The 26,138-nt window shown below is 38.1% G+C and overlaps 1 protein-coding gene and 1 long non-coding RNA gene across 6 annotated transcripts; one reads left to right on the top strand and one right to left on the bottom strand.

The window, feature by feature from the left end:
- The first annotated feature begins 1,472 nt into the window (after positions 1 to 1,472).
- Positions 1,473 to 24,493, top strand: LOC5574739 (endothelin-converting enzyme homolog). Of its 5 annotated transcripts, none has more exons than XM_021845007.1 (5): positions 1,473 to 2,103; positions 12,753 to 13,029; positions 21,612 to 22,132; positions 22,200 to 22,618; positions 22,792 to 24,493. In XM_021845007.1, the coding sequence occupies exons 1-5, from the start codon at positions 2,080 to 2,082 to the stop codon at positions 23,945 to 23,947; spliced, it is 2,397 nt and encodes a 798-aa protein (XP_021700699.1). In that variant the 5' UTR covers positions 1,473 to 2,079; the 3' UTR covers positions 23,948 to 24,493. The 5 variants fall into 5 exon arrangements, with proteins under 5 accessions (XP_021700699.1, XP_021700700.1, XP_021700701.1 ...); XM_021845008.1 differs by lacking the exon at positions 1,473 to 2,103 and adding an exon at positions 12,188 to 12,429; XM_021845009.1 differs by lacking the exon at positions 1,473 to 2,103 and adding an exon at positions 12,446 to 12,565.
- LOC110676576 lies at positions 14,217 to 18,160 on the bottom strand. Its single transcript, XR_002500528.1, has 2 exons — positions 17,963 to 18,160; positions 14,217 to 14,519 (listed from the first exon to the last, which is right to left on the bottom strand). It is a non-coding gene; the product is annotated as an uncharacterized LOC110676576 (long non-coding RNA).
- Positions 24,494 to 26,138: the final 1,645 nt, after the last annotated feature.

Raw genomic sequence — 26,138 nt, 5'->3', positions numbered from 1 at the left:
TCGGCGGGGTAATACTGATCTGAATGACTCCTCAAAATATTTTCAATGCATGAATGGTGCTTCTCTCTCTTATATTCAAAAGTTTATACAGAATAAAGCTTTAACGCAAATTTATGTCTACATTTTTGAACTTCGAATTCAATTATCATGAATTATTCTACCGAAGACTAATGCGTCACATGAGCTCTGCAAGTGATTCCGACCAGACGGAAGAAACAAGATTATAACAGAATGTGTTCCCCTGATATGATTTTTTTATATCACCAATTGTTATAAAACATGTACCGTAGTAGTTAAAATAACAAAAATTCTAACAAAATTTGCACCAAATTAAACTAAAATATAACAATCCTGTTAAAATTATATCAAAATTATTACAGATTGTGTTTCAAGGATGTTACAAAACAACAAAATTATTGCAAACTTTGTTTTTGTTTATGACATCGGATGTTATTTGCAACAAACTTATAAATGCAATGTCAAAAATATAACAAATGTTGTTATAAATGTGTTATTAAAAATTTAACAAGTTGAGTACAAAGCCATCTTGATAGCAAAATTTTGTCAACTTCTGTTATTTTCAACTGCTGCTGATAGGAATGTGTTATAATCTTGTAATGTGGTTTGGGTCGGGATAAAAGCAAGGAAAATACTGTTTAATTGAAAATTGCGTTGCAGAAAATAATTTCGCTGTTGAAATTTTAATTTAGAGAAATTAACGAATATAACAGAGAATACAGAATACAGAAAAAACAGGTGATGCGATCCATGATATAGTCACGCCTAATCAGATTCACGATATTATTCGATAATCGAAAATGTTCATCACTCGCCCACGCAAGAACAAGTGACGCGATCAATAGATCAAACACTACTAACGATCCGTGGCGCATTTTCATTTCACTACTTGATCGACGCGCGACATGTTTGATCCTGCCCTCGTCGCCCACCCCCGCAGGAGCAAGCGTCAAGGTCGAAGGATCAATCATAACTCATTATATACCTGATAATCATCAGAAATTTATAACAAAATTTTTAGTTCAAATTCAAACAAATTCAAACAAATGCAATGCAATGAAAGATGTTATCGAGCGTTGCTTCAATTTTGAGCACAAATACTGGTTTTGAAAATGTGTACAACGATGACGATTATTGTCATCTTAATAAAAATGTAGAAAATCCATTGAACAATTCATTAAAACTCATCCGTTTCGTCTGTTCCTACTCCCCACTCTTATTAATAATATTTATGATATAGACACTGCCGGTGATTTGAAAGGAACGGACAATCAATCTGATAGAGAAACGTTCGTTGTTCGTACACGTGACTCATTGTTTCAAGTTCAAACATACCGTCTGATGCTCCTAGTTTTTCTATTCCCTGTTTTGTCCGGGTATTGCATGTTTGACAGCTATATGATTTCCGCGCAGTCGCCTTTGGGCGCAAATTGGCGCATGCCTGCAATGAATGTTTTTATCGCCATTCCCATATGGATACGCCGTTCGAAACAACAAAATAGGTCGCGTAGAAAATTGTCATTTTTTCGGGAAAATTTGCTTTCCAATTGGTGTGACTCGTAAAAATCCAATATGTGAGAGGGATTTTTCAATCATATCGCTAAATTGATTTCTACGGTGATTGAAATGTGATGAGTTTTTCAATGTATCGGGCAAGCTTCGAGTGTTCCTTGTAAAATCAATTTCACAAAAATGAAAGTGATTTGGATGTTTTTCCATATAGTTTATTGCTTTAATGAATCTGTTTAATCATCGTCAATCGTATACGTGATCCACGGAAAGGAATGAAGAGTTAATCAGAGGCTAACAGGCAAATAAATCGTCGTCGAATTAGAAAAGTCAAAAAGATGTGTTTATTGATTTTCTCACAAGGATAAACAAAGCTGCAGGAATGAAGTATTCACGTGTCGGATATCAGTGATAAATATGCATTAACCGCACGCAAAGAACGGACAAGAATATAAATATTTTGGGTTGTGTCGAAGGAAGCTTCCGATGTGCAATAAAGCGTGCTGAAAGTCGTTTATATATTAGTGGCTGAAACGAATAGCGACCAAGTCAATGAGTCTGATAATGTCAGTTCAGGTAATACACTTAGCTCTTTGATAAATAAATTTTCTTTGTTGAATCGTAATTATACCAATATCATCATCATATGGGAAAATGATCTTTTGTTGTGATATGCGTAAGGATGGATAAATTAATTTGTATGTTTGCTTTATTTTTTTTATTTGCTTACATTGATACCAGGTGCAAATGAGCATTGCCGTTATGTTGCTGATAAGATAGCGTTTATTGATCACCAGCTGCATTTATTTTGCTTTGTGTTAATATCTGCGGTAGCGATAAAAGCACGGCTATTCAGCCAGCAAAGTTGAGAAGTGTGGATTCAAATACAGGGTCAACCCAAGTAACCACAAGCATTATACCATTGCATTAATTTGGTCGAAAGTCAACATTTTTTGCATTAATAATGTTATCATGCATTTTTTCAATAACTGTCAAGCAATGATGCATTTGATTAAAATTGTAAATGCTTTGTAGCATTATTTTAATATAGCATTATGCTAAGCGTTTAGAGTGAATATACAATTATGCTGTCATACAAGATTACATAACCTCATTAAACGCACTCGAATCTGTAATTAATAAGTAAGACGATCGAGCACGTTCGCACTCGCTTATTGCGTTTTGTGGGATATGGAAGAATAATGAAATAATTTCCTTCATCTCGAACCCCCATTTCATGATCTAAGGATATATGTATTCATTCAAAATGTTTTGTATTTTAACTATGAGACTCTTTTATTCATAAGGAGCGAGAGGAAATGTCGATCAATTTCTCTCCCCTGAAATCTATTTAATGCACTAGGGCTTTGTTTTGTGGGATAAGTTCAGTTGTTTCCTCCACGAGAAAGAATGGTGATCAAATTCTTTCTATTGATGTTTCATTTGGTGAGGAAAAGAAATCAATCGCCGAAGAGAATTCTTTCTATTCGTAATAACTGGGCGAATAGTAATGTTAACACACACGGTGGCTTCGTTTATAAGGAACTTTTATCCTACCTTATTACATCAGCAGCTTTAGCACAGGACACCAACGCGCCAGGCATCCAGCACACCATCATCCTAATTGTGGGTTCGAATCCTGATACCAACAAAAAAAATCATTAAGCTGGTAAAGAAAACCATTGAAAGGTAGTCAATGGATTCATTGTTTTGTTTATTTCTAACGCAAGCCCTAAACATACATTATTTTAAGCTAATATACATCATGAACCCTAAATATACAAACATAAATGCTTTAGTTGTGCATTAAAACTGCTTTACCAAGTATTGCATTAATTTGGTTGTTGTGGGGCCCTTTCCCACTTTAATTATGCTTTATAAAGCTCTTAAAGGTTATGTCACTTTAAAACAAAATCTGATAGCACACTATAGAGCAAACATAAAGTATTCATATATAGCTTCGTGGTTACTTGGGAAGGATCTTCATGGGTTGGACACATTCCTTCAAGGATTTACAGTATCTCCATATTCACGCACGATACACACATGCTTAAATGGCCTATTGACACAGATAGGGCTAAGTTAATAACGTACGGGATCGACTGTGATGGAGGTTATGTTGCTATGGATTTTAAACCTTACATGTCATAAACGTATTTTTTTTAATTCAATTTATTATTTAGTATCAGTTCAAATATTACATTTATTTCTTATAACTAGGTGTTCTGCGTTAGACATCACCATCATCCTAATTTAGTAAAACTAAATTAAGCTTTTATCAACATTTTTTAACACTTCAGTCGTCGCGTTGTTGTATTTTGTGCAACACCGCTGAAAAAACCTCGCTTTTCGTTCACAACAGCAGCGTGGTGGTTCTCACGGTGGCAAACCGCGCGACGACTGGAAGGTTAACAACATATTACATTTCATTTGCATTAGCAGAATATTGTCACGAATTTTTGTCTAAAATTATTAATGATTTTATTCGACATTTGTTCCAATGTTTCAACATTGGAAATTCTACGTACCGTCGGACGGGGCTACTTTTGATTCCGGGGGCTACTTTGGACACTCACCTTTTGATTTTATATGCAGCGTAAATATTAATCTCAGCAATTTTGTGTCTTCAGCACTTTTATTAACCAATATATGCTCTACCACTAGGCATAATTTGTTTTTGGAACAACATCAACAATAACAGGATAAACAAGAAAACATTTCCAAAAAGTCCGAATAAATATTCACAAGGTATAAAACATTGGCTATGCAAACATTGTATGAATTTTTCCCAAGTCGTGGAAAGTTATTGGGAGCATAACAAAACTATCAAAACATCATGTTTCATAAAAATCTTGTGATTTATTTTGCTTAAAATTGTTGTTTTATTAAAATAATTGATCAAAGGTCTTATTTTTACGACTTTTATTTTATTATAATGTTTTGGTTTGTATAGTTTACAACATAAAAAAAATTAAATAAATATTTGGAAACGCGAATAGACATAAAACACATATATTTTAATACGTACCAATGACAAGTTCACAACATAATCAAAAAATAACATAACATAAAAAATTTTCCGTCGTATTTCAAATGAATTTGCAGTACATAACAATTGCATTCTTCAATTGATAAAATAAACTACTTCAAGTCAGCTCTAAACTGCTAAGAAGCTAAAAGCATATAATAAAAGTAAACTTTTACTTGTTAACGATCTTCATATATTCATTGTCTTTATAATGAAAATTACTTTTTAGTTACATGTATTAATGTGATCCTTCTGTATATCGTTCATATAATAGTAAGAATAGGAAAAGGCAGTTTTTGCACATAACTCATCAATCATCGCTGTACCTAGTAATTACATCGTTCATTTATGTCAACTTAGAAATCAAGCATTCGAAACTGATAGTTCCATTTAAGAGGAAGTTGAAAGTTTAACTATCATACTACAATCTGAAAATAGTGAATTGCATGTTTCGCTGAAATTTATTATATATGTGTAATTGTTTCGAGCTTTGCTTTGCAATCATTTTAAATTATGTTTATCATTGAAAAAACGTTCAATAATATCACAATGGACGATGATCTATAAAATCAGTTTGAAATTTATAAAGAAAAATGATTTCATTATCAAATTGTGAAAATGTCCAAAGTAGCCCCTTTTTTGTCTTGAAGGACACGTTTTTTTCGTTATTCAAGCATTTCTGTTATTGCTTGATGGATTTGCCTCATATTTTGCACATTTGTTACTTACATGTAGGGTAACGTATATAATTTGGACATGCATATAATTTGGACAGGCTAGTCGTTCTATGCTTATTTCCAATGACATGGTGGAGTATACATGTACGGAAAATTGTATTGTATTGTTAATACACTATGCTACTTATTAATGATGACCATTTTCATAACAATTACAAATTGGCTTCAAAAACATAAAAATTGTAAATTGTATCTACAGAACATCTGTGAAACCTACGAATGCAAGAGGATGTGCATTTCAAGAACATACATTAAATGCAATAATAGCGCTCAGAATTAGCATTTATAAAAAAGTTTGAAAGTGGAAACATGATTAAATATGTCTAAAATTTAAGCTAAGTTCATCTAAAATCTTAACATGAGTATATATGGCATAAATCAGGGGTTGTCCAAAATAGATTATGGTTTTTGTTCAGTTGATATAATTTGACCATCTGATGAAACACACTGCAATGTCGCATGCATGCATACTTGCAGGCGTTATTTTCGTGGATCTGATGATATTTGCTTGCATTAAATGAAATTATTGATTTTCACTAATATACACATCCAATAAGCGAAAAAAATGCATAAGTCACATATAAACTCTTACAGTATTATGATATGATCGTCTTTTCAAGAAACCATTGTATGGATATTGAGATAACGCCTCTGTCCAAATTATATTCACATGAGGGTGTCCAAAATGTATATTTGATGTCCGAAATGTATGTCAGACAGGCTGCCAAAAAACGCTATTTTGGAAGCTAATACTACAGTTTGTGAGCTTTTTCTTCCCAGAAATTCAAAGTACAATGGGACATTAAACATATAAGCAACATTGCTTAATAAAATATTTGTATTTAATGCAGTTTATCGATCGCCGTTTCGAGACATATCCTTAGCCTGTCCAAAATACATAATTTACCCTACAACTTAAATATATGCAAGAATCATCAATATCCATCCATAATTCTAAGAGTTACAAATCCTCAAAGTTGAAGAATGTGGAAATAATGTCAAAAGAAGCCTCTCATCGTGATAGTATGTCTACTTGGAAGTTTCAAATAAAGAGCTTTTGGTCTATGTGGGAATATCGTCAATTAAGCTTTGAAAGCATTAGGAGAAATCTTCCATTTTTGCAAATATGAAATATCCCAACTCTTTTGCAATCTACTACAGATGACACGCAGGCTTTGTCCTTTGGCTAAAAGGCCGGTGTCATCCACAAACAAAGATTTTTGGCATCCCTGAGGTAACTCAGGTAAGTCAGATGTGAGAATATTGTATAATATTGGTCCTAAAATGCTGCCTTGAGGGACACCATCTCTTACAGGCAGTCTTTCAGACCTGGAGTTCGGATAATTAACCAAAAGTGTACGATTTGACAGATAACTTTGGATTATTTTAACAATGTATGTAGGGAAATTAAAGTTTTTCAATTTTACAATCATACCTTCATGCCAAACACTGTCGAATGCTTTTTCTATGTCTAGAGGAGCAAAACTAGTAGAATGTCCTTCAGATTTATAGGAACGTATCAAATTTGTTACACGTAAAAGTTGGTTTGTGGTCGAATGTCAGTGTCGAAATTCGAACTGTTCATTGGCAAAAAATGAAATTTCATTGATATGGATCATCATTCTGTTCAAAATGACCTTTTCAAAAAGTTTACTGATAGAGAATAGCAAACTAATTGGGCTCTACCCTATTTGGCATAAAGCAATTTGGCATAATGCCATTCGGTATAATGCCATTTGGCATAAAAGCCATTTGACATAACGGCCATTTGGCATAATTTCAAAATTATATTATTTTTCAAAACGGTTTTTTGCCCTAATGAATCCCATATGGGCTGGTAAATGGCTGGGCATGGCGTACCATTGGTACCTCACGTACCTGCAGGAATAAAATAGACCCCTTTGTGTGGTCCTTAGTCTCTTGCCCATCAACTCTTATCCCTACCTCCTCGTGGTACTGGTCGGGATACGAGTAACCTTAGGGAAGATCTGGTAACCCACCCAGATGGGTTGCAGGAAGTGTGTTGGAAGGGATTAATGATGCGAACGTTTAGAGGTATCCATACCATTTACCAGAGCTGCTGCAACGCACACGAGCTGGGAACAGCTTTTATAGTGATGGGTGATATACTGAGGCGTGTGATCGGGTGGTGGGCGATCAATGAGAGAATGTGCAGTTGAGGCCGGTTCTTCAACTTGAGCATAATAAACGTGCAAAGCCTTCACTCCGGAAGCATTGATGATTATAATGAAGCTTTTAACGCGCAGCTCGAACGCGAGTACAACAGCTGACCAAACCATGACGTCAAAATCATCATAGGATATCTGAACGCTCAGGTTGGCCAGGAGGAGGAGTTAAACCGACGATTGGAAAGTTCAGCGCCCATCGTCTGACGAACGAAAACGGCTTACGATTAATTGATTTCGCCGCCTCCAAGAATATGGCCATTTGTAGCACCTACTTCCAGCACAACCTTCCATACCGATACACCTGGAGATCACCACAGCAGACCGAATCACAAATCGATCACGTTCTGATTGATGGACGGCACTTCTTCGACATTATCGACGTCAGGACCTATCCTGGCGCTAACATCGACTCTTAACACTATCTGGTGATGGTTAAACTGCACCCAAAACTGTCCGTCTTTAACAACGTACGGTACCGACGGCCGCCCCGGTACGACCTAAAGCGGCTAAAGCAACCGGATGTCGCGGCGGCATACGCGCAGCACCTCGAGGCTGGATTACCGGAAGAGGGTGAGCTGGATGAAGCCCCTCTTGAGGACTGCTGAAGAACAATGAAGGCAGCCATCAACAATGCAGCTGAGAGCAACATCGGGTACGTGCGACGGAGTCGACGGAATGATTGGTTCAACGAGGAATGTAGGGAGATTCTGAAAGAGAAGAACGCAGCGCAGGCGGTCATGCTGCAGCAAAGGACCCGGCAGAACGTGGAGCGTTATAGACGGAAACGGCAACAGCAGACCCGTCTCTTTCTGGAGAAAAAATGCCGCCTGGAGGAGACGGTGCGCGGGGAGATGGAACAGCTGTGCCGGTTTCAAGAAACACTCAAGTGCTATCAGAAGCTTAACGCATCCCGCAACGGCTTCGTGCCGTGAGCCGAGATGAGCATGGATAAGGATGGGAGCATTTTGACGGATGAGCGCAAGGTGATCTAAAGGTGGAAGCAGCACTTCGACGAACATATGAATGGCGCTGAGAGCACAGGCAATGAAGGTCGGTACAACGGAGGAAATGCCTTCGTCGGTACTACGGAGGATGGAAACCCACCAGCCCCCACTTTGAGGGAGGTTAAGGATGCCATTCACCAGCTCAATAACAATAAAGCTGCTGGTAAGGATAGTATCGGAGCTGAACTCATAAAGATAGGCCCTGAGAGGCTGGCCATCTGTTTGCACCGGCTGATAGGCATAATCTGGGAAACAGAACAGCTACCGTAGGAGTGGAAGGAAGGGGTGATATGCCCCATCTACAAGAAAGGCGACAAGTTAATTTGTGAGAACTTTCGAGCGATCACCATTCTAAATGCGGCCTACAAAGTATTATCTCAGATCTTCTTCTGTCGTCTGTCACCTATAGCAAGTGAGTTCGTGGGAAGTTATCAAGCCGGTTTCGTCGACGGCCGATCGAAAACGGACCAGATATTTACTGTACGGCAAATCCTCCAACAATTTCGTGAATACCAGGTCCTAACGCATCACTTTTTCATCGATTTTAAGGCGGCATACGATAGTATCGACCGCGTAGAGCTACGGAAAACCATGGGCGAGAACAGCTTTCCCGAGAAGCTCACGAGTCTGATAAGAGTGACGATGGAAGGTGTGCAAAATTGTGTGAAGGATTCAGGTGAACATTCCAGTTCGCTAGGATCCCGCCGGAGACTACGACAAGGTGATGAAATTTCGTGCCTGTTGTTCAATATTACGCTAGAAGGTGTTACGCAGAGAGCCGTGCTCAACAGCCGGGGTACGATTTTTACGAGATCCAGTCAATTTGTTTGCTTCGCGAATGATATGGACATTGTCGGCCATACATTTGAAAAGGTGGCAGACCTGTACACCCGCCTGAAACGCGAGGCAGCAAAGGTTGGACTGGTGGTGAATGCGTCCAAGACAAAGTACATGCTAGCTGGTGGGGCCGAGCGCGACAGGGCTCGCCTAGGTAGCATTGTTGCGATACACGGGGATACGTTCGAGGTGGTCGACGAGTTCGTCTACCTTGCTGGCGGCTGACAATAACGTTAGCCGTGAAATACGGAGGCGCATCATCAGTGGAAGTCGGACCTACTATGGCCTCCACAAGAAGCTGCGGTCAAAAAAGATTCACACCCGCACAAATGTACCATGTACAAAACTCTCATAAGGCCGGTAGTCCTCTACAGGCATGAAACGAGGACGATGCTCGAAGAGGACTTGCAAGCTCTTGGGGTTTTCGAGCGACGAGTGCTAAGGACGATCTCCGGTGGCGTGCAGAAGAACGGTGTGTGGCGGCGCAGGATGAACCACAAGCTCGCTCAACTCTACGGCAAAGTAAAATGAAGGTAGCTAAAGCTGGAAGGATACGCTGGGCAGGGCATGTTGCAAGAATGCCGGACAACAACCCTTTAAAGATGGTGTTCGCTACGAGTCGGCCGGTTGGAACAAGAAGACGTGGGGCGCAGCGAGCTAGGTGGATTGACCAGGAGCACCAGGATCTGGAGAGCGTGGGTCGCAGTCGAGGATGGAGCCATGAACCGAGTGAGTTGGCGAAATGTTGTTGGCGAGGTTTTATCAAGATAATTGATGTAAAGCCAAATAAATAAATAAATAATCTGCTACCATTTCCACAAGTTGTAGTTAAATATACGTATCTGTCAAAAGATATGAAATAAGGATGGATTTAAGCGGTACAATAATAAATAGAAGAAATAATAGAACAATTTAAATAGAAGAGCTAAATTGGATTGGATACATTCAAGCATAAATGCACTGAAGTACTTTCATATCAAATGCAGTCAAATACAAACTGTAGCATTTTATATCTCTCCGAGAAGCATAAATTTAAGTAGTGCATGAAATTATCCATCTTCTCTTAAAAGTTAAGTGACATTTGTCGCTTTCAAATGAATAGATTAAGATTGATTGGGGCTTAGCTTAGACCAGCTTAACTAGCTGCAAACAACATCTCTTTTTAATAGTATAATATGCGCGCGCAACGTGTACTTCTTTTCCCACACACTCCGCTAGCGTCAGATCTATACCGATTGTGTATGCGCATATATACAGAACCTAATACAGGGCGAGGGACGGTTTTATTATCATCACTGGAGCACACACTGTATTTTAGCCGCGCGTGTTATTATCTAAATCTGTCCGAGAAAAAGTTGACGGATCTTTTCATGGTAGCACACATTAATATTTTTTTAAATTCTGATGCTTTGTTTATGTTTATGAGATCAAATTGTATTGGTTTTAGAAAAATATAAGCATTGATTCATAGCCAGATTTTGTCCATTTGATCTATTATTCATAGGAAATAGCAGACATGACGACAGACCACGGCTTTGTTATACACTGTTCAGTTTATGCTAGTTTTTCATTCTTATGGTGCATTAATATGAATAAAGGTAAAATCGTGTTAAAATCACTTATTTCAGTACGAGGGTGGGAGCGGGTGTGCACCTTATCCCCTCCTATTTTTAACAGAAGAATTTATTTGCATGTTGAACCTGAATACTTATCAAACACCATGAATTGATGACTAATTTATCGACTTCTGTATGAATGATCGCATTCCTATGTAGCCACTTCGCAAAGCTCGGCCCATTTGACCAAAGAAACCATCCGTTAAGTGTGCTCAAGCCAGAACAACCCCCCATGCATTGAGCTTTTGGCGTCCACAACGGTAGTCTTTAAAAACACAACTTCTATGATACCTTGTGTGAAATAACATAGGGGAACTGGGTGTAAAATGGGGTAAAACGCGCCACCCTTGTTTTGAACGAACGACGTGCTTTTGGACGCTGTTTTTCACCCGAGATAATAAAAAATGTATTAAAATGCTTCTTAATATATATATTTTTGAGTGTTTTCCTTGAAAATATTGTGAAAAACTCGATAAAACGTTTTTCGCTGTTTTTGTTGTAATTTTGTGATATTTTCTAGGCCATTTTTCAGGCCGATAAACAACAAAACTTTTGAAACTATCACCGAGAATCGACTTGTGCACTGTAATAGTTCGTATTCCATGGGAAAAAAGTGTTGAATTTATCCTTAAAAAGCGTATTGAAGGACTTAAACTTTAATCAACTCGTGAGGCAAAACGTCCACTCCTATTTCATAACACCAAAACAGCCGTTTGAATTCAAATTCTAGCAAACGTAATGCCAAACTGTAGTTACGTGCCAATTTGAACCTTACAAAAGCACATTTTTCGAATCAGCATGTATACTATAAACAAACAATAACATCTGATAAAACGCCCTTATGTATGCAACGTATTTGCAAGCATGATTGCGCATGCGTGCGCGCGAACGAATAACGCCGAGATCAGGTGGCTCGTTTTACCCCACAAAAAATAAAAATGCAGATAAGCAAGTATTTTATAAAAATTGATTTATTACCTCCAGAAAAAAGATAATGGATAGCTGTTTCTACTATTTCATAGAAAACATGTTTGTCTATGAGATAGTGAACAAAAAAGGCTTATAATAATGTTCTTCACAGCTAAAAACGCTTCTTTCCTTAGAGGGCGCGTTTTACCCCCAGTTACTTTCCTGCTTCGTCGATACAATGATGATAATTAATTGAACAAATTCTATAATTTACAGAAAAAGAAACTTTATATTTTAAAAATTTCCACTTTTCAACTAAATTAGCAATAACTGCCATCTCGCTTCTAAAAGCCACCTTCTCAGATTTAAACGGTTGCATGCTCCATAAAGCTGCCGGTAGTCGATTTCAAAGTGGAAGGCGCATGCAATGCGTAGTACAACGCTACTTTTCGCCAGGAGCGGCCACTACTAAGCGAGTGGATCGTATCTACTCGCGAAAACAGTGCCTGTTTACATTATCAGAAGCTAGAACCGAGGAGCAGTGCTCTGCCGTATCTCTGAGTAATATAAACACTGTCTAAGGTTAGTCACGCTATTTGATCTTGCACTTGGTCGCGAGTGAAAGTTTGAACGTGGAGTGCTATCGAGGTGCATCTCCTGCTAAGGGCGTGAAGTTAATTGTCGTATCTATTGGATAGCCTGCCGACGCAGAATTGATGTGCGTCCACATCTGTCTGTAGTTTAACAAGCAAAATGATTTGTACGGGTTAAAGCAAATCAAAAGTTAGCGATGTGCCTTTGAGGTGGTCGTTGATTGAAGATAGCTTTTATTTACAGTGTCCTGCCTAACCTTAGCGAAATTTCTAAACGGCGCAATTTCTCCTATATCTATTTTACCCTTCCAGATGACTCGATACAAACAGGCCCAGTTTGCCGATGAAGATAGCAGTAGCATTGGCTCGGTTCAGATCACAGAAACCAGACACAGTCCGACGAGGCACATTCGTTATCACACAGCCAGGGGGACGTCTCTGTGGAATGCCCGCAGCAAACTCGAAAAGGTTCTCCTGCTGCTGGTGCTGATATCGGTAGTGACGATTGTTACCCTGATCTGCATATTGGCGACCGAAAACACCAGGATACTGCACGTGCAGCCTCACGTTGACTCCAACATCTACAAAGGTGAGTGAGGGGGGCGTGATTAGCTTGACTGACTCTGACTGTTCGACGTTGAAGAAATGAATGGAAATTCAATTAGCAATACATGGGGGGATATGGGATGAAGTCTTCCTGTGGAGTGAAGCGACCTGGCGCATAAAACTGCTGGGTAAAAAACAGCAACAAAGGTGAACCGATCAAAAAGGGATATACATACAACTTGTAACAATGAGAGAAATTATTATAATAGGATTTTACAATTGAATGTGTTATAAATCAAAGTCGGTAATGTGTTAACATAAAAAATGACAAAAAAATCTTTCAATGATATTACATTCATAATAGTATGGCCTATTTAACGTACCGTGGGGCAAAAGGATAAATGGGGTAAGTGAAAATAGTTTGCACCTTTTTTCTACTGAATATGTGGGTCGACGTTTTAAAATCATGCTTAAACCTGAGGCTATTCAGAACATTACGATAGATAAGAGATTCCTGACGCTATTCAACCATTATTACACAATAGAGCGAAAGATTTTTAACACGTCAGCTATTACTCCGTAACGCGACGACGTGCAATCTTATTTTGATATTTTCGGTAGAAAAAAAGTTGCGGAAAGTAATTTTCCGTAACACTTTGAGGTTCTCCTCTAGCATAATTTCAAACTGAAATTAAAAAAAAATAGAGATAATTCAACGTAGACCTAAAAAAACTTGATGAAAACATAATCCATTTTCTAATCACATGGGGCTAGTGGAAAGTTTCTCATTAGAGAATCTCTAATAGAGATTGAATTTGTGTTTGCCATTTAAGTAGCTGTAAGTAAACAAGGTTCAAAATTAGCATAGAGAAACAGAACGTGCTGATAATTAAAGAAACACTTCATTCAAAGCATCTAGAGGTTTGAAAAGTCATGGTACTTCTCTAAAAGAGGTTACCCAACATTACGATATTGCACACAGCAGTTGGTACTTCGGACAACCAATTGATAGGAAGACGTTGATTGAAAAGTTGCAATATAAGAAAACGCACTGAAATCCCGTGGAAAGTCGATGTAAAGCTAGTTGTAGGCATAAAATTGGAGTATGAAAAAAAATTATTGAAGGACTCTGTTCCATGTTATTTTGAAAATGTTGTAATTATAATGCTGTCGAATGGTTGAAACAAACATGACTAAACAGAAGAAAATTGAATTGACAAGAATAAAATGTTCATTGCTTACATGTTACATATGTTATTGTTTTTTTAGTTTCTTTGACAAATGCTTAAGTTAACAGAAATCATAAATATAACTAGCGGCGTCGGTGGTGTAGTGGTAAGCGTGATTGCCTCTCACCCCAGCCGGTCGGGTATCATTTTCCGTCAATGCCGTCGGGATTTTCTGAGACTTAAAATCTCTGATCACGTCTTCCTTCGGAAGGGGAGTAAGGTCGTTGGTCCCGGACCAGGTGTGTGCGGAAGCCTCACTGGGCGTCCGCGTTTAGGCTCAGTACCAGAAATAGCGGACGTAAAACTACAACCGATGTCAAAGTGTTGGTTGGTCAGAAAAAAAGACAAAATAAATAAATACAACTGTTAGTTTTTCAATTTATTTTAAAAAACGACAATATTTTTACTTGCTCTACTAGTGGGGCATGTGAAAAGGAGAGACGTATTAAAAAAAAACTTTTTCTGTCCTTCAGTTTCACATACAAATCAATTTCAGCATATCGCTTTTATTTCGCCAAAAAATCAAGCTAAAAAATGTACACTACTTCAAATATTTTTTATTTTAAGTCATTATTTCCAATACCCACTTGTCCCACGGTACCTTATGCATCTACATAAATTAATAATTACAATATAGTTGTAGAATGCTCTCAGTTAAATATCTACGTTCAACCAGTTTTCTAATCAATCCACCTAGCAGGGAGAGATAAAAACTATTTTTTTATAATATTCAGTTGTCTATGTTGTCTTGGATCAAGTTGTAGCAGTAGGCATTATAATCAACTTTGTCAAAGATAAATGTTTCTATCTCTTTTACTTTTTGAGGTATAAGCCGTTATATGTGAATGAAGTGCGTTGAGAAAGCCCGAGCAAGCGTATAGTAAGGTGGGGCAAAAGTTCGACCTTAGTGGTATAATCAAAGTTTCCTGAAAAACAATAGCAGTTTAAACAAAACGAATACCATACAGTGAACCTTCAACATATTGGCTATAATTTTGCTGAACAAACTTGTGTCCAAATATTTACCCATTTTTAGTTATAACAGTTTCAAAATTTATTGTCTTATTCGAACTTTTGCCCCACCGGTGGGGCAAGAGTTCGAATCTAGTGTGGGGCAAAAGTTCGCTGGCTAAAACACTAAATATCGATCCTTTTATGACAGGCATACTTTACACCAGCCGTAAACTTAAGTTTGCCGAAAAATACACACTAAATTTTCTTCAAAAAATTGCCCAAAACCGGGTTAATTGTAATATACTCAAAAATAGCAGTTTTTTTGCAAAACTAAGTGGAAATGTAAAATTTTGGTGACAGTTTTCAAACGATCAGACAAATTTGACTAAATTTGAAGATAATATGTGGATTTTAGGCAATTTGAAAATTTTTCCGTGATTTTATACATGGGTCGAACTTTTGCCCCGCTGATTCGAACTTTTGCCCCACTATGGGCCAAAAATTGTTTTCAAGCATTTATGCAAAATCTAATACACGTCAAAGCAACCTTATTATTGACCTAGAAACGCCCTTACACAAAATATTGAAAAAGATTTTATCTTCAATTGGTTCCATGCAACGAGAATTTGACCAAAAATTACAATATTCACGTCGAAAAACAACAAATAGCCATAACTTTTCCAAATCTCAATCGATTTTTATGATATTTGGAGTAAAAGTCTCTTACTTGAATAGCATTCGAACCACAATGACATTTATAAGATTTGTTTTGAATTGAGCTAGAAATCTTAAAAAGAAACTTTTACCCCACTCGAACTTTTGCCCCACTTTACTCTAAGTTTTTTCCTCTCGAGCTGCGCGATCTTTTTATCGTTGTAAAGCCCGATCAAGCGTCAGTTTTTTTTTCCTTCATGGATTGCGCGTTCATTTTGCCGGGCAGTGCGTCGAGAAAGCCCGAGCAAGTGTCATTTTTTTCCCTTTTGAGTTGCGCGTTCGTTTTGCCGGGCAGTGCTTGTGGAAGCCCAAGTGTTCGTGTTTTTTTGTGCTATCAGAGCGATCTTTTGCATGAAAAGCAAAAGTTATATTATTCTCGCGTCTCCAGAGGGATTTCTTTCACAGTTAGTCTGAACGCGTTGAGTGACGCTGAAAGTGGATTGTTGCTCAGTCGAGGATGAAGGTTCAATTGTTGAAAGAATGGACATTTAATCGTTACAACGGTGGGACATAAATACGACTTTTCAACAAACTATGAATGGTTAGTCACTAAGAGTATCGACATAACCTCTTATTCATAAATTGTTTTACTCTACGGCATCAACTCTTATTAATAACATATGTTTAACATATTTTTTTTCAAAACATCCCTTCCCTTTTACCTTTACTTTTGTAATTTAGAAAGGATTTTGAATGATTCTACACTATAAGTGTAGGCTTGCAAAATGTTCACTTTTATCAACAAACTTTGAATGGTTGCCACTGTAAGTGTCGGCAAAAAAGTAAAATGCTCCCATCCTGACAGCTATAGGAATGTTGCGTATAACTATTTGTTCAACAAACTTTGAACGGTTCGTCACTTCAAGCGTCAACATTATTTTCTTCTACATGGACATCTTTCATATCATTTGAATACATTATATTTATAAGCATGTTTATATCTTACAAATAATCGTTTATTATGGTCTGCTCGCTCATCAAAGCGAATCCTGTGACCCAACGATCCTCCCCACTAAGAAACATCCCTCCCAGTAACCTTCGTGGAGATTCACAGGAAAACACGGTCTCCAAATAGCAAAGGTTACACACTAATATTTTTTCCTCCAATCCCACCTGACTGCAAGGACGTGGCCCGCGCCGTTCTTGATCCCAGCCGAGCTTCTAGTTGGTGCTTTCGCATCAGTGAGACTTTGGTCAGTGAGACTTCGGTCCATCACGGAATAGCAACCATTGATATGTGTAGTCAGTATAAGCTAAGATAAGCTATAAGCCGTTATATGTGAATGACCCGTAAGAATCATATGTTTCATCAAAACTTTTTTTCCATCATTTTTTTTTATTACTACAAGATTGTTTGTCATGCAAAAATACCGTGTTTCTTATGAACATGTCATTACGCTAATAACAAAAAATAACAAAGTTATTCATTAATTAATCGTTTTTAAGGGGTAGTTTAAGCTCGCATATCTGTCTGCGATGCAACTTGACGCAGACAACCTTTACTATTTATGAAAGTACCGTGGTGCATCAATACCCGGACGCTTAAGCTGGGACACATATTCAAACTCAGTTTTAAACCGTTTTCCATCAAAATATATGGGAGGTCATTTTCGCTTCATATAGTTTTATACTAGAAATCGGCAAGAAAAGTAAATTTATGTTGAAAGTTATGATAATAACATGAAAATCATCGAAACAATTAGACTTGTCTTGTTCTTAAATCCGGGCACCAGAAGCATTACCTGTCTATAAAGCCTAACACTTGTGAATCAAAATCCGGACACCGCTTTTGCAGTATGGAATATTGCAACAAAATTCATGAAAAATTTATCTGCATTTAATCGTGTGTCACATTTATAAACACTACATGCATGCCTTTGATCAATGATGTTTATGATAACGAAATTATTGTAAATTTGTGGTACAATCACCCCAACTGTATACAAGCATATACGCCTAGACGCTTGTGGCTAGAACCGCAGAATTATTTGAATCGGTCTGTTTTTCTGTATATAAAACGGCATTTTAATCACTGATAGCATTCACTGATAATGTTTGCGAGTTTTCTTTTAGATTTACCCTCCAAATATCCACTCTTAGAAGTAAAACGCCGTGCTCTAGAATTATATCCGGATTTCAAACCACTTGTCGACGATTCCGGACAGTCTCTTTTACACCGTCTTATGCATATTTATACGAATTTACCGAGAAAAAAAAAACAAATTTCAATAAATTTATATCACGCACGGACGATTTAGAACATAAATCAGAGTGTTCGGGTTGATACGGTTGTCAATTGAAGTGAAAATATTAACGAAAACTAAGATTTTAGAAAACGACGTGTAGGAAATGTGAACTAGATTGGCTCGGTATCGGATTAGAAAATTAGGGTTTAGTTAGCGATGAGAAACACTGTTCTTCGTTTGACAGTTTTTATTAGACTGACTGAACTGGCTATTCTATACTGGTTATAACATACGCTCACGACCAGATGGAGAATACGAAAGAGATCCTATTGGTATGGTTTCGCTCACGCTATCAGATGGATAGGTGATAAGGAAGACTATTCAATAGTATTGGACTGTTGTACAATAGGGTGGTTCATTATTTTATCTATTCTTAACATAGCCGGCTTCCGTTGAAAAGTGTATGGTTTTCAATACTTCTTAACTAGGGTAGATGTACCAATAGTGGAGGTACTAAGCACGATTGAACTTCATTTAACCGCCTAAATTCAAGAAGCGCAATTAATGTACATGTTTATGTTGTAACGGGAAGTAACGACCATTGTCTTAATTAGCAAAAAGGATTTCATCGCAATAATCCACGGCATGTCAGTTAAAAATAATACCTCCACACTGTTCCTTCAGTTGAGGATTATTTTTAATTAGTGTTCGGGGCGGTCGAATCTACTAATCAATACTAATTCACTGGGTTTGATTTTATGGTTGGTCGATCAATTGATATTGATCGTCGACTTCGATAAACCTTTGAACATAATTTGTTGCACTGGAAGTTACCCGGGATTCCGTTCTGCGGTCCTGGTCAGTGTTCACATGGTTGACTATGGGACGTGGAGGCCAGTTCATCGATGTCGTTGTCTGGAATCGACAACAACGTCCAGTGTGATCGGATGACCACACAGCCGAGCGGTGAATCTCGACAAAGGGGCACAGTTGCGCAGCATAAATCGACAGAAAGCATTAGTTTACGTTTAACAAACGGACGGTACAGACAAAAAGCGCTTAAACGCTGTTGGGATTGAGCAACGTTACATGTTGGCGAGAACTTCATCATCTTCAGCGGTTGCTGATTGTTGAACGGGAAGAACTTCAGTGAACCAAAGTTGCTGCAACGATCGCAGCGTCGTGATTGTTTTTTACATTCATTTCGCATTCCCGTCATCCACGACAGCATAACTTTCATGGGAGGCTGAAAAGAATGGCACGCTACTCTTATCCATGTCAGGTAATACATTCATGGCTGCAGTAAGAATGTATCAGTAGCAACCTGAATGTCACAAATGAATATTTTGAAACCTCTTGCATGTGAATGTAACAGCAATGCGACAATAGCATCTAAAATGTATTATACGTTTCACTGAGAAGAACGCTTATTGAACGGTTAAATTCTCCGTCTTTTGTCTTCACTGAGACGACGCGGACGTTCCCGTCGTCACTATGATAGAGTCGTGAGTTCCGCCGGCAGCATTCCGCGGGAGATGATGTCCGCCGGATTTTCAACTCCGAGCACTTGAGCCCAAAGCCCACATTCCGTCATATGTTTCTTGGACCTTTTGAAACAGCCGAGGCAGACATATCCATTTTTGCTTTTTGCTGTTTCCGAGAGGTGCTAGCTTCGATTTGGGGGTTATAAGCCAACGGATATTTCTCCGCTGTGGGACTCGGCACGGAGGTATGCCTTCTCAGAGGCATCGCAAAAACCGTGTAATTCGATAGCGATCGGATCGATGATTGGAACAATCGAAAGCTCAAAAATGTGGATTGGCTCTGACGGATCTTCTTCTTCTTCTTTCTGGCGTTATGTCCCCACTGGGACAGAGCCTGCTTCTTAGCTTAGTGTTCTTGTGAGCACTTCCACAGTTATTAACTGAGAGCTTACTATGCCAATGACCATTTTTGCATGCGTATATCGTGTGGCAGGTACGATGATACTTTATGCCCTGGGAAGTCGAGAAAATTTCCAACCCGAAAAGATTCTCGACCGGTGGGATTCGAACCCACGACCCTCAGCTTGGTCTAGCTGAATAGCTGCGCGTTTACCGCTACGGCTATCTGGGACGGATCTTCTCTCTAAAGAATTCGTTGAAGACATTGATCCGAGGGATGCATCAGGATCTGGCGATACATTTTCTCAATGTCCGCAATAATAACGTACTGATGAGTTCGTCATCGCAGAATCAGCGAGAATAGGCCGCCGTGCACCACTGGACCCACCATTAGGGCGTTGTTCAAAGAAATGCTTGTGTCCGTGACACAGGACGCGTCGAAAACCACGCGAAGTTTGATGGTGACGCTATCGGGACGCTCTAGGCAATGGTGTGGCAGATGATATGGGCGATATGGTGTGGGTTGACTGACATCTATTGCTTCCTTCATATGCCCCAACGAGTGGTACTCCTCGATAAAAGCGGAGTAAGCAGCTTTTAGTTGGGGTTTGGCTTGCAAACGGCGTTCAACGGAGAGGAAGCGGCGTTTTGCAATTTCATACGAATCTCCCATCAGCGATAGGACGGACAATTTCTTTGGCAGTTCGAATACAAACCGACCTGAGTCAGTTCTCGTGGTGGTAGCTTCGAAGTGAGCTTCGCAAGGCGATTCTTCTACCGACATATTGCTGGAGGACTGACAGGATTCCAGTTCCCAAAATCTGGACAGCTGTTCATCGAGACTCTGCGTACTGCAAACGTGGACGACGCTTACAATTTCTGGGTCTTGTCGAATATTTCCGACCCTACCGGAAACAATCGAACCCAGCAATTTCAGGAATGAAAAAACGGCGTAAGTAAGGTTTTCAATTTCCACAACCAAACCATTACTTTCATCGCTCCGTTGTGTGGAGAGACAAAATGACTTAACCACGAATTAAAACAAAATACTACTTGAGTCGATTTTACACTGGTACAAAAACGTCGTAAGTAACTGAATGAAACGGCTTATCATTTTGCCATACAATTTTTGTGGGAAACGATAGGAACTGCCTAGAATTTTGACGCGGACTGATTGCATGCAAAATATAAGCGATCTACACGGCGAAAAAAATATGTTAAAAAGGGGATTTATTTTAAATTAATTTTAGAAGACAGGCTGTGACACTTTCTAATCATTTTTCTCAAAACCGTATGAAAGTTACTTACGTCGATTTGGAAAAGTAATCGAGAATTCTTCAGCGTTAATCTTCAGGATTCACTTATTCGTTTTTTTGGCTTTTGTAGTTGTCAGCATAGCTAACGAGGTAATGATATGTATGTTCTATTGAACTTATGTTTTTCGACCTTTTTGTCCTTACGACATCTTTCGACTCTTTATTCATAAACCGTCTGGAGGTATAGTGGCGTATTAGAAGGTTAATACTTGCAGATACAAAAAAAAAACAGAATGAAATGTTTGATTTAAAATGTACATTTACATGTTCAATTTATGTACATAAAGTCGATCTGAGAGAATCACCAATAATCATTTATGGTTCTTATAATTTCTCCCGATAGGAGCAACTGTGGACGGAGACGTACCACTGCCATGTCTGAACAAGCACTGTATCTTCGCTGCCAGCGAAATATTGCATTCGATCGATTCCACGGTAGATCCGTGCGATGATTTCTACGCTTACTCCTGCAACCAGTGGATCAAGAACAACCCGATTCCGGATGGCAAATCCATGTGGGGAACATTCGGTAAGTTGGAACAGCAGAACCAACTGGTCGTTAAAAACGTTCTGGAGCGACCGGAAGCGGAATTCAAATCAAAATCGGAGAAAAAGGCCAAACTGTACTACCAGTCCTGTTTGGATGAAGATGAAACCATGGAAAAATTGGGAGCGGATCCGTTGCTGAAACTGTTGAAGAATATTGGCGGTTGGAATGTAACGGCCAACGCCACTGGGTTCGATGTTAAGAAATGGTCATTGCAAAAGTCGCTCCAAATTTTGCAGATCAAGTACAACATGGGTGGTCTGTTTGGTTGGGCTGTTGGAGAAGATGATCGTAATTCTAGTAAACATATCATACAGGTGCATTGATGTTGAAATTTATTGATTGGAGATATGACGTCGTTAAATCTTATTTTTAAATTAACAGATCGATCAAGGCGGGTTAACACTACCCTCACGGGACAACTATCTGAATAAGACGGCCAATGCCAAGATCTTGACTGCTTACTTGGACTACATGGTGAAGGTGTCGGTATTGCTTGGGGCAGATGAAGCCGATGCACGTCGACAGATGACGGATGTAATTGATTTTGAAACCAAGCTGGCCAACATTACAACACCACAGGATATGCGGCGTGACGAAGAGGAAATGTACCACTTGATGACAATTAAAACATTGCAGTCGAAAGCACCATTCATCGTTTGGCGGGACCATTTTGATGAAGCTTTCCGTTTGGTGAAGCGAAAAATCACCGAAAAGGAAAATGTGGTAGTTTACGCACCGGAGTATTTGGAGAAATTGAACGCTTTGGTCATGGAGTACAACACCACTGATGATAAGAAAACGTAAGTTGAATACGTGTTCAAAACAACTCATGGGCATTCAGTTTGAAGCAGTCTTATATTGTGCGACCAACTTGACATTGGTCATATCGATTGGTTACTAATCAATACTACCCTGTTTTACATTACTTGTTTCGTTGGATGGAGTAGTAAATTGCACTATTATTGTTTCGCAGGATATTGAATAACTATCTGGTATGGCAAACAGTGCGCACGCTTACGTCCTGTTTATCGAAAGCATTCCGAGATGCATACAAAGGACTACGGAAGGCACTAATTGGCTCTGATGGAGGGGAAGAGCCGTGGAGATACTGCGTGAGTGATACAACTAATGTGCTTGGATTTGCTATAGGAGCAATGTTTGTCCGAGAAGTGTTTCATGGTGAGTCTAAAAGTCGAGCGGAAGAAATGATTAATGAAGTACGAACGGCATTCAAAGATAATCTGCAAAACTTGGCCTGGATGGACAACGAGACAAGACAGTTGGCTAACGAAAAAGCTGATAAAATATCTGACATGATAGGGTTTCCCGATTACATTTTAACTCCTGAAGAATTAGATAAGAAATATCAAGATTTGAACATAGACCCGAAGGCATACTTTGATAACAACATTAATTTTAATATTTATAGCTTGAAGAAAAATTTGGAAAAGCTCGATCAACCAGTTGATAAGACTCGTTGGGGTATGACTCCACCCACTGTGAATGCTTATTATACTCCAACCAAGAATCAGATTGTGTTCCCTGCAGGAATACTGCAGCTTCCATTCTTTGGTATGCAGAATCCAAAGAGTTTGAATTACGGAGGGATGGGCGTTGTAATGGGGCATGAGCTGACCCATGCATTCGATGATCAGGGTAGAGAATACGACAAATTCGGTAACCTGCATCAGTGGTGGAATAATAAAACAATAGAAAAGTTCAAGAAACAGACCGAGTGTTTCAATACACAGTACAGCTCGTATAAAGTAAACGGAAAGAATCTTAACGGCAAACAAACAATGGGTGAGAATATTGCAGATAATGGAGGTCTGAAGGCAGCATTCCACGCATACATAAAAAATGAAAAATTCAGCACTTCGGACACTGACATCTTGCCACTTCCTGGCTTGAATCTCACACATCGTCAGCTGTTTTTTGTTTCGTTTGCTCAGGTTTGGTGCTCAACGGTGACAGACGAAACTACAACTTTACAGATAGAAAAGGATCCACACTCTCCACCGATGTATCGAGTGATTGGATCATTGTCAAATTTGAGGGAATTCTCCGATACTTTCAAGTGTCGTCCAGGTTCTCGAATGAATCCTATCAGCAAATGTGAAGTATGGTAAAAGACTGTTTAGAATGATTTCCATGGATAAGCTCAAAGCTTGAACAAGCTGCGTGAAACGCATAGCAAAATTTCGTACTACTGTTCGATTTTCAGAATCTGATTCTCAGTCAATACTTTTCAATCAATTATTACCTCAATTCAATGGACAAAAGCTCAAGCTACCTTGAAATCAGAATGAAAATCTGCATAAAAATGGTTAGGAATGCTGCTATTAAAGATGAAAATTCATGTTTGTACACATCATTCATTTATCATAAAATCCATCTGCAACATTCAGTTCTAATTATTTAATCAAAGAGATCAATCAACAACTGCGATGCCAAATATTCCTATAAGTTAAAGAAAAACTCTCTGTCCTAATGTATTAATGACCTAGTGATTAGAATCGATACTGTGCTTATTGAAAATATCTATGAGTGTATAAATTGCAAAGTTACTAAATGTGATTTACAGACCAGAACAAAAACAGAGATCTTCAAATGATCTAGTAAAACTGCAGTGCAAAATATCCTTGTTGAGCAAAACAGTTTTAGGATACTACTTATATGAAAGTGAAAATCAAATTATTCTTTCCATTTTCGTGATGTTTCATTTTGAGGATATATGTATTGTATATCTGCAGAAACTATCAATTTATTCCTAAGAAACAGCTTTTTAGTTTAAATGTAGTGCTGTGTACTTTTATTATGTATTTGTTTATTAAATCTAAGGAAACGGAGGCACAATTTGATGCAATTTGAAATGAAATAAAATAAATAAATTGATACTTATCACTCGGTGTAATATTTTATGAATATCCGAAAGGTACTGGTATAAACTTTATAATCTATCACATCTGCTATTTTCCATGTAATTTGAATTTTATTGTACTTACCTTCACGTTCACATTGTGTTGTGTTGTAATTAGTAATCAGTAATTACCTTTATTGTATTATGATCTTTATCGTAGGCCATATTGCTCCATTGTTCTATAGGATCAATAAAAGTTGCAGACTTTGTTGTAGTTTTTCTGGAAATTTTCAAATTTATTTATTGTCGTTAATTCGTAGACCGTCACATGTAAGAACGTATTTTATTTATATTTTATTTTCTTGATTATAGTAATTTAGTATTAAATATATGTTGTCTGGATGCACCTGTCTGCTTATTGTTATACTACACTGTTTTTCATAACATGATATCATTTTATTTGAAAGCCCATTTTAAGATAATTTGTTCTATGTGCAGCGGATTTCAATTCTTCAATAAACAAATTGGAGCAGAATAGTTTAACATTCTAGAATTTCTGAAGAGATGCATTATAACCCATTCTACTACCGTAATTCGGGGTGTAGTTGATCAGTGGGGAGAAGTTGATCATTCCCGTACCAACATGTATGAACTGCCAAGAGAGCTATTATCCGTTTTCAATTATCACAAGTTGTGTCATATCGTATTACCTGATAGCTGCTCTTGATGTTTCTGAATTCAGTTCGTCGTTCAATATAGTTATGCCATGGATAAACATATTTTGAAGGAAATGTTCGATGAACTGCTAAAGGGCTCTACCCCAAACATTCGTCTATTGCCAAGGCTATATAAAGACACCATTTAAATAAACTGTTTTGTACATTCCATATATGTTCTATGAACGCAGTTTTATATTTGCATTGAGGATAAAAAATCATTTTCAGAGATAAAAATGTTCTTTTTGTGAGCGAGTTGCCAATTTCAAAGAAAATTGCATACCTTTAGGCGTTTTATTTGGTGTATTCTGGATTTCACAACATTCAATTCTAAAATTGACCGATTTATCAACAACTTGTAAGATTTTTGAGACTTGATTCGGGATCAGTGATCCCAAATTTATTAATTAGCATGTCTCTTTATTTTAGGAAACATGTCACAGTAATTGATCAACTTCACCCCGGAATCAAAAATTCCACTTTTTGATTTCTAAAACATATTTTTGTTATTATGATAACAATTCGTAAAAAATTCGTTTCAATAATTCGATAAACATCCAACCAGTACAGGTTTTAAAAATATTTGGATGAGAATACATGCATCCTACTAGGAATTATAGAACAGAATCGCTCAAAAGTGATCAACTTCACCCCATTTTACGGTACTTAAAATCAAGATGCCGTCAAAATCCATGATAACCTTACCTCACCAGTCAGGCAAAGGCCTGGGTGGCCTCTGCTTTA

This window comes from Aedes aegypti, chromosome 2, assembly GCF_002204515.2.
Source record: "Aedes aegypti strain LVP_AGWG chromosome 2, AaegL5.0 Primary Assembly, whole genome shotgun sequence".
NCBI classification, from domain to species: domain Eukaryota; kingdom Metazoa; phylum Arthropoda; class Insecta; order Diptera; family Culicidae; genus Aedes; species Aedes aegypti.
The sequence above is the reverse complement of the archived record's forward strand: the minus strand, read 5'-3'. Positions and strand labels throughout refer to the sequence as shown.